The sequence below is a fragment of the Biomphalaria glabrata genome, chromosome 1, assembly GCF_947242115.1.
Source record: "Biomphalaria glabrata chromosome 1, xgBioGlab47.1, whole genome shotgun sequence".
NCBI lineage: Eukaryota > Metazoa > Mollusca > Gastropoda > Planorbidae > Biomphalaria > Biomphalaria glabrata.
In genome coordinates this window covers 12,450,787-12,464,819 of record NC_074711.1, presented here as the reverse complement: position 1 = coordinate 12,464,819, position 14,033 = coordinate 12,450,787, and the positions used below count along the sequence as shown (strand labels likewise).

Below are 14,033 nucleotides of genomic sequence, written 5' to 3'. Positions count from 1 at the left end.
TAGGTTCTGGATTTAAGATCTTTCATAAGTCAAACTTGGGCACTGTTAGCACTTGTACATCTTTGCTAAGGTTGATGTACTGCTACTGAGTAATGGTTGAAGACAAGCCAACATATTACAATGCCATTCACACAACACATTTTAAATAGGAATCATTTTTATTTTCTTTTGAGGTTGAAGATTAGTTGTAGACACACATCCTAAATCCAGCTGAGTTTTCTGTGCACTACATCATCATGTGTTATAGTATCTTTACACTGCAAGTCAACATTAAACAAAACATTTTAATGCACAAATCTTTCAAGATTTTTTTTTTAATTGACAAAAATGGTTTTATATGTTACACACATATGACATTCTACCCGCAGCATTTCCAGACAACTTACTAGACTTCAGTTCTATTTAACAACTACCCCGTGTTCTTTGCTGTGTTCAGTGAAGTAAATTCTTCTTGGTTGTTATCTTTGCACATTGTAATTGGATGAATTTATACCTTGCCTCCTCTTAATAAAATTAAGTGAAAGCAGGGATTCCAAATAATAATATGTCATTTTGATGGACATACTCCATTTAACTGTTGTAGGACAGTCTAATTAGAGATTTAGTTCTAAATTTAGAGCCGAATAAACAAAACATTTTGACTGTTTTCTAAGTAAACAAAAAAAAAAAAACTAGCTTTGTTTAAATAAGGCACAGTACAGGTTACAGTGAGGTAGAACACAAGAGAAGGTAGGGAAATGACATCAAAGATTAGATAAGCTCATCTTTGTGGATTACATAAGACTATGGAAGCATATGGCCTGTAATTATGATATGGTTAGCATAATATAAGTGCACAGCCTGTGTTACCAAGTAAAAGGCTTTGTTCTGAAATTTATCTTTCCACTGAGGTTATACAAAACTCGTTCTGAAGCAGCATGCAACCAGCTGGAGGTCACTCTTAAAGGCTGTGGGATACACATCTTAGACCAAAAGAAAATCCTCAGCCAAGACAGACGTCGAAAAGAAAATCTTAATCAACCACTGGTGGACGATGGTTATGTCTGCCCTGGATGTGGCAAAATATGTGGGTCACAGGGCTACGTAGCCATGGGAAATACTGCATTCCTCATTAATCTTTGGACTCGAAGACAAGCCTTATTATTATACAAAACTGAATTTTTGTTATGTCTTAGAATGTAAGTTACATGTAAACCACCCAGGGTATGTACTTGTTCAGGTTGCATGTTTTAAACAAAATATTTTAATTTAAAGGAAAAAAAAACAGCACTAAAACTTTAATTCACAGTGTAACAAAAAAAATATAATTGGGTGGGGGTAAGTTAAAAGAAAAATAAACACATGGCAACATTTTCTATTCCCTAACTAGGATCACCCATTAACATTTGCTGGTCACTTAAAAGGGTAATTTGATTTATCAAAGAAAAGAAACATCCCCTATACTATATATTTGCTGTGCAGACTAAGGTTAACTCAAGTAAAAGAATTCTCAAGTAAAGAATTGTTAAATTTCTTATTAATTTTGAAATAGACACACACTTGTCATTAACATTTTTCACCAACATTTAGTATTTGTTAAGACATTAAAAAACAAAAGCAATATCATTTTTACAATTATTTAATGTCCATAAATTGAATATCCATAACAAGTAGAATGTTCTTGGGTAGAGGTCTTGGTGATGGAGACAGAACTGTAAACAAACCTTTTTCCACATCAACGCCAGTTCTGCAAAAGAGAAATATTGTATCAATAAATCAAATCTTCATAACTTTCTAGAGTTGAAAATGAACAAAATAATTATAAGTTGATTTATGAGGCTGATACATTTTTAACTTTATCCACACATATTGGCACCATGTTTATCTAGAGTGGTATTGGTCTGTCCAATCCATAGATTTATTTAAAATAATCATGATGCATCCCAGATCCAAGCACTAGCATCAAACAGACTTAATCACAAAAGTTCTATGCAGAGAGGACTGTTGGTCTGACCACTGACAATCATGAGAATTTGCAGTATTATATAGTACATACATATATAATAGTTAATCTTTCCATAAAGTTTGACCTAATATCACTTTTTTTTTTGGTATAACATTTGACAGCAGAATTTCACAAATACCAAACAATAAATCCTAAATTCTATGTAAAAAACAACAACTCGTACTTAAAATACTTACACAACAATAAACCCTAAGACATTAGTCTCCACAATGTCTTGATCAACTGTTGTGGCAGCGCTGACACTAAGAATATGATGTAACAAATTGTTGCCTAGGATGAACACATAAGACAATTGTTTACAGTAATGCTTTTCAGTAGTTCAATTTTTTTCAGAAGTTTAAATTATATAAATATCTATAAACTTTTAAATATATCTCTACTAAATAAATATATCTTATTTTGGATGTAAAGTACAAACAATTTAAACTGAAACCACTCTAATTTAGCTTGTGTTCATTTAATCAATTTAATGTCAAGTTGTTCTGACCCACAGGCTTTAAATTAGATTTCAATTAAAGTCAAGCTTTTTAGTCTAAGTGCACAACCTCTACCATAGGTCTTCTAAAGTGAAGAATTAGCACAAAATGTAGCTAGAAAGCAGTCAAGTTATTTTGAAAGTTCTGAGACACCTTAGTCTGTACTGTTAATTTTGAAGATTTGAAGTTTTAATCTTTTAAATCTTAATACAAGCAAACTGTTTTATATCATACTTGGTAGCAAAGGCACAAGTTTGGTTTGATTGTCTATTACTTTCATGCCTAGAGGTAAGCAGGATTCTGGCAAGGATGGAGCTGAAAAATGATGGTTGAAAAATTAAATATGCACATATATGTTATCAACCCCGCATTAAATGTATATAATCTTTATTATATTTGAGAAAATATCTCTTACAATTGTGTATTAAACAGAACAATACATTATAAACACAAAATATATGCAGCAATGCATCTGGCATAGAGTGCTGGAACAATACGCTGACAAGAGGTTAACAGATTTCATTATAAGATTATATTTATGTTAATTTAATACAAGACAATCAAAACATAGCTAATTTTACCTCCAACTTTGAAGAGCTTAACATCATTAAATTTCACATCAAAACTATGTGGGAAAAAATTATTCTTCAACCCATAGAAATATTCTCTGATTCTATTGTCTCTTGATTCCGCTCTTGTGGCTTGTGATCGTTCTACAACCTATCAATACAATGTTAGTTGTGACAATGTAAGTAAGAAATAGGACATAGGGTCTTTAAATTATAATCCATTCATAACACACTTGTAATAGTTTCTTGGTTCAACTTACTCCACCTGACTTGGGCAATAATACAATCTTGACAAAATCTGGCAGGTCACTCTTGAGCTGATTGTAAAGTCGTTCCTGATCCAAGACACAAATTACATCCACTGAAAAAAAAAACACTTAGTTTTTACTTTTCATGACAAAATAATTTTAGCTACACAACATTGTAAGTGGAAAAAAACAACAAATTAATATTTTATATTTAAATCATTTCTTTTTTTCATTACACATTTTATTACTATTTTAAATATTACTTAGAATAAAATTTACAATTATTATGCTATTTAATTTTCATTACTATCATGTATGACTATATTGCTGTGTGTACATAACTGATAATGAGATACCAGTACAGAAACATTTTGTTATCAAAGATGGACTAAAAATAAACTAAGAAAAAAATATAGAAAAGCAAACAGACTATTGTAAAATGTATATTAAAAATAATACAAACCATTCACCATTTTTGGCTTTGATAATATGAATAAAACTAACAGCACAAAATATCTAATATGTTGTGAACACATTCTTATGACACAAAGAAATAGTATGATAGCTAATATAATTAATTACATCAAAAGAATAGGTTTTGAGCAGCCATCTATTTTACATAAGCCCACTCACCCTCAAAAGCCCCTGCAGCTTGTTTTAGTGCTTCGTATCCAGCTCCTCGAATCCAGCCTGCTGTATTAATTATAACCCCACTGCAATTCACTGCAGATCAAAGAGGATATTTTTGATTAAATCTGACTATAAAAGAATGTTGAATAATTTTACAAAATTTGATAAGTCAATGCAGGTGTGTTTAAAAAATATAATAAAATGATTGTCTACCCTTTTTGCTTTGTTCACATCTGACGTTTATGATTTCAGCCAATCTGGACACTAATAAGTTATACAGCTGTAGGTTGTCATTAGCACTTTTATGACCATAATGAAATACAAGTGGAGCAGTTTGTTGGAAACCTTCTTCTATGTCTGCTGTCCTCTCAACTACTAGAGCTCCTGAAATAAATGTTAAAATACATTTTACTAACTACATGGTGACTTATTTTTATTGTAATATTTATTTATTTATTTTTTTTTGTAGCTTACTACTTACCAATAGTCCCAGGCAGACCCATGTTACCCTAAACAAACAAAAAAAAAAGATTTATTTAAAGTTTTAAATGCATTTTTGTAATATTAAAAACTAAAATGAATTTATATTATAATTCAACACCTACTTTTATAAAGATACAATTATTTTTTATAAAATCATTAGAACATTGCCTACAGCACAGATAACAGGAACAGATAATGGCATAAATACAAAAAAGGCCTAAGTGTGAACAGCCACAGCTATAGTTTGTATCTGTATATGTAATATTACCTTGAAATGGTAAGATCAAATTTAAATGTGTCTGAAAAAACAACAACATTTACCTGTCCGACATCAATATCAGCAAGAACAGGAGATCTTCCAAGTCTAACTGCATAGTTGACAAGAATCCTGCACAATGTAGACTTTCCTACATCAACTGGACCAACCACAAGAATCTTTAAAGATAGAGCAAGAAACACATTTTAAATCTGATAAATCTACAAATAGAGATAGATCAATTGAACCAATCTCAAGAATATGATTGATCTAATAAATTTTTTTAAAAATATTGTGGGTAAAATAATTAATCCAGTAGTAATTATACTTACTCGTGGACCTCTTGTGTTTTCAAGTTCTGCTTTTTCTCTCATCTGTTCTAGTGCAGCATGTGTGTTGACGTAGACTGTCATAGGTGTTTCTTTAGACATATAAGCTACCTCTGTCTTACCTCTCAACTGTAAACATCAAAACAAGTGAATAAATTAATTTGTTCTACCAGGTATTAAAATATGTGCACATTTTGCAGAATTATGTAGATAGACCAGATAGATTTATAAAAGCTAGACATTGGATAAGAACTGGGTTTAGACAAGCCCTTTAAAAAAAACTAGGCTAAATAAAACTAGATAAAAAGAATATAAACATTTTATTTAAGCCTAAACAATCAGTTTGTTGTCTTCCTTTTTATGTTCTAATTTTAACCAAACTTTTGAAAAGCATTATTGTGCAACAGACAGCAAAGAGGCAATTAAAACACTTAAACATGTATGGGATGCTCAAGAGATGTTTCTTTGTATTATTATACAATTTCAAGTGCATATTAGTTTGTGATTAATTCTTATTACAATACATTTAATAATATATTTTAAACAATTCATAGTAAACTTAGTCATTAAAATATTATTTTTTAGTTTAGTATATAATACAAAGATCAGTCGTGTGTTTTTGACAATTACCTGTAGAACACAACCGTGCCAAGTGAAAATAGCAATCTTACTCCCTGAAACAAAGGAATATTTTCTATTCTTTGCCAATTCAGTGCCAAACATTTCTGCCTGACCTTCAATCATCTGTAAAATTTCACAAAAACTATACAGGAAAATTCAATTAGTACATTTATGTATTAAAAATTTATTTTTAAGGATTGTAAATGTACTAAATATTTATTTTTAAAGATTGTAAATGTAAAAAAAATTTAGTTTTAAGATGATTCAAAATAAAAATATGTCTACAACAAAATAACAGTTTACTTAGGGGAAAGGCTTCACAGCCTCTATGTGGTGTAGCCAGGTCACAAATGTAAATCTATTCCATTGGGTTGCTCTAAAAACAGGAATCTCTGACTATTCTGGACCTCCTACACTTAGGCTGTGCTGGGCATTTTTGTGATGAGTGTGGCAGATAAATTCCAAAGCACCTATATACAGTGCCAGTATCTGAATGGTTTGCAAGTCTTTGACAAAGTATGTTGACCTGGTTAACTTCCTAACAGTTGGGAAGACAGATGATAAAGACTTAGGAAATAAGAAAGGAGCCCCATGCTATAAAAAGTATTGCTCATACACAAGTAAGTGGCGGTTAGAGATAAAGCAGAGACAGTATGTTTGTTGTTCATTCTCAGCTGGTCATTCTTTAAATTCTCAATCTTAGAGTGATGATGTTACCAAAGAGGACCAAGAATTAACAGTGTGTAAACACTTCCAGAGGTCACAGAACAAGCCTCAAGGAAATATGCAGTAGCAGTCATAAATGAAGTGGATAGCATAGGCAAAGAGTTCTGATCACTGCTTGGAAGTTTGATCACATGTTGACAGTAGTTTTTGGCTGAAATGTTATGGCTCAAGGACTTTTTCATACAGATTGATAAAAAGTGCTAAGCACTAAGAATTATTTGCATTAAATAAGAAGGAGTCTATTGAATGCTGCTAAAATAATAGCAAAAAATAGGTCCACTAACTAAATGAGCAAGCAGTGTTAATATCTAAAGGTTTGCGTTAATATAACGTTATAGAAAATGGATGAGTCACTGCCCACATTAACATTGCAGATGGTTTGGAGATTTACCTAGATGTAGTAATCTATGCATTCACTGATAAAACTGGCAGCTCTACAAATCGACATTCCACCATCATCATTTTTGGAAACATACCATAGCTCCAGACTCGCAAACTTTTTTCCTCAAACTTTTGTCTGTATTGATGTCCCACAAGAAGAAAAAATTTGTATGCACCTCCCAGCCAGTTATTGGTCTGGGAAATGTTTTAAAAATGTCTTCTTTTGATTTTTTTGATGATTACAGCACAAGGTTATGAAGTTGTAAAAATACCATACCAAGTTAACCTATAAAAAAATTTTTTTTAGTTATTAGATTAGGTAAATTGAAGATATTAATTGACTACTAATACATATGTTACCTCAATTTCTACCATTGCTTTAGCTTCCACTTCAAAGCGAAGTTCTGAATTGGCTTGAAGTTTAAACTCTTGGCCCTGGAAGTAAACATCACAAACAAAAATGTTCAAGACGAAGAGGTAATCACTTATAATTAGGTATACTACTATAAAACATTACTTAGTTTTTTAAATTTTAAAAAATAACAATAAGTCTTTTAAATGCTTGTTAAATTATTGCTTGCCAATCCCGTTACTTATTCCATCCCCAGCAGTGTAAGTGGTCTATGTTCCTGTTTGTTTTAAATGAAGTTGTAAAATTAATTCTGACAAACACTACAAGTAAGGAAGGAATGAACAACAATAGCATAGTTCTATCAATAATCACTTTTTTAATCCTTAGCATTCCATTTCCTAGTGCCAAACTATCAATATTATGGTCATATCAATCATGGTCATGCTGCTTTATGACATTTATATATTTTCATTGGAATTTTTTAAAGGCAAAATAAAAATTTGACATATAACTATCATTCACAATTTTAAAAAAGAAGTTATGTTGACATATACTTTCTGAAGACTGGGATATTGAATTTAGGGATTTTTTAGGGCGCCCCCGAGTCCACCCTACTTCTTCTTCTTCTTATATAATACAGATGTTACTTCAACATTTGCATTTTTTTATGCATATTCTTAAAATTATATAGAAACATATTTGCTTATCTTACCATTTATATTAATACCAATTTTTCTTCTTTTTTAAATAGGCCCCTTATTATTTAGATCTAGAATAAAAGATGTTTGTCGGCCACCTGGATTTCGTCTTTCTCATCGGACACCTCACTGTATTATTATTATATCTTCTTTATTTGAATGTTTACTACCCAACTTCCTCATAAATATTGCGCATGCACCATTTTGTCACACTTCAGCTCCCTTTTTAATTGAGAGAAAGTAATTTTATTTGGGGCCAAAGTAGACAAGTGTAAAACTGACCTTTTTTTCCCAAGGGGAAGATGGAGATACACGATTTTTAAGCCCCTAGATGCATTAGCCACTTAAAAACCAGATATTATAATGCTTCTAAATAGACATAGAAACAGAAAAATTTCACAACTCAGACTTTCCTTTCCCACTTAAACATGTAAATAGGGGGAGGCCAATAAATTTTACCTTTTCTGAATATGAAAATATATTGTCATATGACACGAGTCATCAAAGGGAAATAACTTGACACAGTAAAGAAGGGGAAATAAAAAAAATTGGTTGTTTTTTTAAACAATTATACAAACAATTTTGTTGTTTGCCAAAATAATATAGTACAAAATGTATATTTAAGTTATGTATGTGTTTATGTGTGGATTTGTTAATGTTTCACTAAAAAAAAAAAAAAATTCATAATATATTTACAAAAAAAGCTAATGTGATGTATGCAAAAAGTATAACCATTTTTTTTTAAAAACATTTAATAGGCAACACATATATATGTACAAATGTTATGATTCATGAGTGCACAAAGTTATGCAATAATAGATTAGCATCAATAAACAGCTGGAAAAAAAAAGTCACAGTAACAATTATTGAAAAGCACTGGGCTAGTCATAAGTATATACAAACTTAGAGTGCTATGTGTGGTCTAAGAGATTGTCAAAATCAAAAGAGAGTATGAAACAGACCTTCCTACCTAAAAAAGTCCAAATGTGTAACACTGATAGTCAAAATGCGTATTGTGGCACCAGAATGTGTAACACTTGTGAGATCGACTATTTTGTCAATAATAATATATATATTCCCCCCCCCCATAAATGACGGCTAAGCGTGACCGCCGCAAACGCTCGTAAGCTAGTCTAAAGAGGAAAAAAAAGGATACGAAATGCGTAACGTGACAGGTTAAATTTGTATTTGCATACTGGTGGTAATTTTTGGGAGATTTTGCGTAATGAATATGCTTTTTGCGTAACGGCAGGCAGGTCTGGTACGAAGCCTCCTCCCTCTCCATTTTTTCCGTGTCCCCTAAGTGTGGAGATGCTCTAAAAAAAAACAGGTGAGAGAGAGCAGAAGACTAGCAATTATCGATCGACCAGTTAATGGTACCAAGAAGGCTAAGTTGTGACAGGTATGCACTGCGGTAGTGGAGTTGTGCTACGGGAAAAAAAATCCTCCTCTTCTCCCCCGCAACAAAAACAATTTTTTTCCCTAGTGCGACCAGCTAGGCTAGGCCCAAAGTAGTGGCCTTAATGTGATGTCAGTTACAAGCTAAGAATGAAAGCGTGGAGTGTTTGAAAAGTGACAATGGCTTATGTCGTTGCGCCAATGTACAAAATAAAAATAAAATTAAGGATGAAATTTCTTAATAACATATTTTATATATATTTCCTTTAATGATATTAATGTGTCTGATAAATCTCTGAAATGGGCCCACAACTTTTACAGGGAAAAAAATCATGTCAAAAATGTACAAAACTGACCCTACCCCTCTTCACATCCGATTTAATTTTAACTATGCGTAGTGAGATACATTTACAAAATAGCTATTATTATAGACAAAAGAATGACAAATTCATTCAGTGTTTTAATAGGTCAGACAATTACAGAATTATGAATTTTGAAACAAAAAATGTCCAGAGCTTGACTTAGCATGGCCAATAAACATCTTTTACTCTATTACTACTCTATAGTGAGTCTATAGTACTACTATAGTCTATAGGCCAGGACTAAGTATTAATTATAGGGGAATGACATTAGAATTATGCCCTGGTTAGATCTAGATTGACTAGAATCTAATTTTTTTTTTATCTAGAAAAAAACTTCTAGTCTAGATCTAGGATCTAGATTCTACAACTAGATCTAGTACAAGATTCTTAGTATTCTAATTCACTAATTCTACTCACTACTGTCTACTAATTCTAGTCTACAAGTAGATCTATTATATTATAAATCAAATCATAATCATATTGATAAATTATTATGACTAGAGCTAGACTAACTTATAATAATATTACTAGACTCTAGTCTAGAATGTGCACTTGTAGAAGTAGACTCTAGACTAGAGTCTAGAAGTAGAAGTTGTTATGTTAATTTACCTCATCTGGAATCTCCGACATTTTAATTTTCAAATTTGTTCTCTCAATGAGTCAAGACTCAATACTGACAATACTACTTATTACTAGTACTCAATCAATTATCAATTGAACAATGTTACAATTCAAATCAATAATGATGAATAATAATCATAAATAATGTTGTTAATAGATCTTAGATAGTGATCTTAGATACTCTTAACTCTATCTCTAGATCTAGTAAGATCAGATGGTTAGATCTACTAAGAGTCTACAGATCTAGTCTGTAGTATTCTAGAGACTAGCAATAAACTAAATGATGGTAAATCTATAGCAGAACTAAACAGATCTAGAATCTATACTAATACTAAGTTCATGCTCAAGTCAATGTAAATGTTGTGGTGGTAGTTGAGATGTAGAGCTCTTCATAAGACAAAATAAAATAGATATAAGTCATAGACATAGAAATAATATAGGTCTGTGATCTACACACAGGGTTTTAAAAAATGTGTAGACACTAGACTGCATAGATCTAGATCTAGCATGGAAATCTACTACAGATCTATAAAATGCATTTACACATTTAATATCAAGATCTAGACTCTAGATCTATATCTAGATGTGTATTCATAGTACACAATGATGAGTACGTATCAGATCTAGATCTATATGTATAGTTTAGTGCATTGAGGGGGGGGGGGGGTTTGAGCCTGTATTGAAACTCTTCATAATTGAAAGATAATTATCGAGGGCGCAAATTTACAATTATACCTAGTCGTCCTAGTCTGTGTCTAGAGAGATAGAGGTCTAGATCTAGAGCCAGAGTGTATCTTAATTCTTATATAGATCTAGGCCTAGATCGATTTTAAAAAAATTGATAATTCTAGATAGGCATAGGTCTAGTCAATCTATATCTAGATAGTGAAAAGAATAGATCTAGTGGTCTAGAACTTTAGAAACGCCTCTCAGGACAGAAGAAAACTCAAACTGAAAAGTAAAAAACTTAAAAGCAGCAATAAAACTAAAAGAATAAATTTTGAATAATATTAATAATAATAAATATACTCTCTACTAAAGTAAAAGTCATAAAAGTGTCTAATGTCTACTTCTTTAACTAAAAAAAAATAATGTACTTTTTGTTGTTGGTGGGGAATGGGGGTAGGGAGCAGTAAGTAAAAGTGTTACTACAATTACGGGCCTAAAATATGAGCCGGGCGGGGGGGGGGGGGCGCTTTATGAAGCGTCTCTTTCCAAATCAAGTCTATGTCTGAGAAATTATGGTGCGCATGTTAAAAAGACAACAAAATGGGGGTTCCAGAGAAAGAAAAGGAGAGAGAATGGGCCATGAAATTTCATTGTAACGTGTACACACTAATGACTAATTCACAGGCTAAAAGAGTATGTTTATTCAAAGAAAAGAAGGTGTTCCAGCCATAATAAACTATAAACTGCAAGTGACAATACAGTTTGACATCAGTGGCATTGCCTAAAGGTTATTTGGCTGGGTTTTAATATTTCCTCAGGGCTGACTCCCGAAGCCCTAATTGCTATAGAATAGCTGCATGGCAGCAGAGGTATGAATTTGAGTTTTCCTTCTACTAGGTGGGTAGCCAGCAATGGCTAACGAGCCCCTCCTCCTTGAATATAACTGGTTTAGGTGCCAGTTACTCGTCTTCTCCTTCTGTTAGTGAAAACGGTTCTGCCTGACTCAATATCTGAGCCACACATGAAGGCCAGAAGTTGGACTTGTTGTCGGTGGCTATTTGAGATGCATGCCATTAGGAAGCATTTTATAGGTAGTGGAGTACTTATATCCATTACTACTTCAGGCAATGACAATATTGTGCCATGTAATGATTATATGCTAGGACAAGTGCTCCTTCTTCCCTGGAATCAAATTTGTAAAGCCTGTATCCAACGTTACTGTGAATGTACACAAGGAATATCATTCAGTTAGTAAGACTCCTTTAACTTCAGTCTTTAAACCAAATATAGAACTCACCCTAATCTATGCCACATAAGCTACAATAAACCAACCACTACAGGTCTACACAGCCTTTTTTTTCCCTTTATACTAGATCTAGACTCTAAACTATATACGGTACTGTCTTAACTATTCTTAGTTCTGCTTTTTAGATAATGGAAAGAGATCTTTTATCAATTTGCAAAGCAGGGAAACTAGATGAATTAAAAGTTGTTCTTGACAGCAAAGAAAATAATGAGGTGATTTTTTTTTATATCTAGACTAAAAACCTTAATTCTTTCTTCATCTACTTATTTATATGAATATGAAGTACCATCTATCATCATTATTCAGTGTTTTATTTGTATTTGGTAGATAATCAAAAACGTTAACTACAGCATTTCTAAAGGGAGAGCGGAGTCAATTAATCTAATTAACTTTGTATTGGATGGTAAGTTTTCAACTAAAACTTTCTTTTCAATCTAGTACATTTTTTCCAATAATAATTATCTATAGCAAGAAATATTTACTCAAAATCATTTTTTGCAGCATCTAATGACCCAAGTGATAAAAGCATACAACGATGCACAGACATCATCATAGGTATAATTAAAATTCTACAAAAAAATGAGATTAATTCTGCAAATGCTCTAGAAATTATCAGGCTTCTTTTAACAAAGGTATAAACTTAGAGTTCATTTTACTTTGATTTACCAATGAAAAACTGTTTTAAAATCACTATAATTAGAGCTAAAGATTAAAAAAAGTAAAATACTAATCATGTTCACTAAGTACTAAGATATGGTTTGAATATGTAAACATAAGACACCTAGAAAGACAAAGATAACAGAGAAGATATGAAATGTTTGTTTTATTTACTCTTCTCTGTTTATTTGCTTAGTATTTAATAGAAACAGTCATAATTCACTTATGTATAAAATATTTTTTAAATGATTTTTTAGCTGAAAGATGTACAACCTAAATGTTTAGGACAACTGGCTACATTCTATGTAGAATCAGTTAAAAATGGATCAATTACAGGATGCAGGTACTTGATTTTACATTTTAGTCATTTGGTACTAGACTTGTATCTGTTGTGTCCATCTGCATGTGACTTGAATCTGTTGTAACAAGGTACATGTAAATTGCTTTGTCCATGTGATTTTAATAACCATTTTTAAAATTTACTTCTCAGATCTGGTGAGTTGTTACCCCAGATTCTTTCTTTGATAGACTCTATTGATGTTATTCCCAAGGGAGACAGCCTCATCATAGGCTCAGAATACAAAAGTCAAGTGATAAATAGTATTTGTTCCAACAGGTAAACCTACCTTTCTTTTTCTTTTTAAAATATAATTTCAACTAGAGTAAGTAAAGCTCTCATTTAGACCAAGAGACCTCCATCAGGATAATATTTACCAAAAGCTGTTATATTATATAAACAGTTTTTAATTAAATAAAAACATCACAGATATAAAAACATGACCAACGTTATTTTTAGAGATACTGAAATGAAAGTAATAATCAAAAAAATTTTGAACCTGTGATTCTGAATAGTTTTCTTGAAAGTAGTCAAGTTTGTTGTTTAGGGGATTTTTATGAGCAAGGCTAAAATAGTATATGTTTTGAAGAAAGCCTCAGGCCTTACTCTTTTTTTTTTCTTAATTGAGGTACTACAGAAATTAGTTGACAGAGCTTTGAGGAAAATTATGACTAGTGCTCTAAAGTAAATTCGTATTTAATCAATGTTAGATAAGGAAATGTCCCCACCTTATATTCAATCTTTGTGTACTAAGGCACAACATGGAATGTAATCTATAAAACTGTTACACAATGAAAAATTGGCTTCCTTAGGAATTGCCAGGCATAGCTATTCTAAATTTTACATCTTAGCGATTTTGTTGTCAGGTTGGAGAGTATAAAAGCCACAGCAAGCTTCTAAGTCTCCCTA

General features: G+C 31.8%; 2 protein-coding genes across 8 annotated transcripts in view; one reads left to right on the top strand and one right to left on the bottom strand.

Moving 5' to 3' along the window:
• Window positions 1–139: 139 nt before the first annotated feature.
• LOC106053831 (polyribonucleotide 5'-hydroxyl-kinase Clp1-like) lies at window positions 140–10,552 on the bottom strand. 3 transcript variants are annotated; one of them, XM_056022607.1, is made up of 14 exons: window positions 10,144–10,552; window positions 7,085–7,159; window positions 5,627–5,740; window positions 5,000–5,125; window positions 4,733–4,846; window positions 4,410–4,437; window positions 4,142–4,312; window positions 3,932–4,021; window positions 3,311–3,411; window positions 3,063–3,201; window positions 2,716–2,796; window positions 2,182–2,275; window positions 1,613–1,726; window positions 140–257 (listed from the first exon to the last, which is right to left on the bottom strand). In XM_056022607.1, the coding sequence occupies exons 1-13, from the start codon at window positions 10,162–10,164 to the stop codon at window positions 1,615–1,617; spliced, it is 1,266 nt and encodes a 421-aa protein (XP_055878582.1). In that variant the 5' UTR covers window positions 10,165–10,552; the 3' UTR covers window positions 140–257; window positions 1,613–1,614. The 3 variants fall into 3 exon arrangements, with proteins under 3 accessions (XP_055878582.1, XP_055878573.1, XP_055878588.1); XM_056022598.1 differs by lacking the exon at window positions 140–257 and having other exon boundaries at window positions 1,603–1,726; XM_056022613.1 differs by lacking the exons at window positions 140–257; window positions 10,144–10,552 and having other exon boundaries at window positions 1,603–1,726; window positions 5,627–5,759.
• An 88-nt stretch (window positions 10,553–10,640) lies between these two features.
• LOC106053826 (Fanconi anemia group I protein-like) overlaps window positions 10,641–14,033 on the top strand; it is a 32,545-nt gene continuing 29,152 nt past the window's right edge. For 3 of the 5 annotated variants that reach the window (XM_056022531.1, XM_056022546.1, XM_056022526.1), the window contains exons 1-6: window positions 10,893–11,113; window positions 12,256–12,342; window positions 12,458–12,533; window positions 12,632–12,762; window positions 13,045–13,130; window positions 13,278–13,403. In XM_056022531.1, the coding sequence (XP_055878506.1) occupies window positions 12,259–12,342; window positions 12,458–12,533; window positions 12,632–12,762; window positions 13,045–13,130; window positions 13,278–13,403 (503 nt within the window). In that variant the 5' untranslated portion in view covers window positions 10,893–11,113; window positions 12,256–12,258. Of the gene's footprint in view, window positions 10,766–10,892; window positions 11,114–11,853; window positions 12,072–12,255; window positions 12,343–12,457; window positions 12,534–12,631; window positions 12,763–13,044; window positions 13,131–13,277; window positions 13,404–14,033 lie in introns of those variants that run through there. The other 2 variants (XM_056022536.1, XM_056022543.1) reach the window with 2 other exon arrangements.

Coding starts and splice junctions, on each gene's coding strand:
- LOC106053831 (XM_056022607.1), bottom strand. CDS start 10,164: ATGTCGGAGATTCCAGATGAG. Junction 2,797..3,062: donor TAAGCTCTTCAAAGTTGGAG/GTAAAATTAGCT, acceptor ATCATTTTTCAG/CTCCATCCTTGCCAGAATCC. Junction 1,727..2,181: donor GTCTTAGGGTTTATTGTTGT/GTAAGTATTTTA, acceptor TCTCTTTTGCAG/AACTGGCGTTGATGTGGAAA.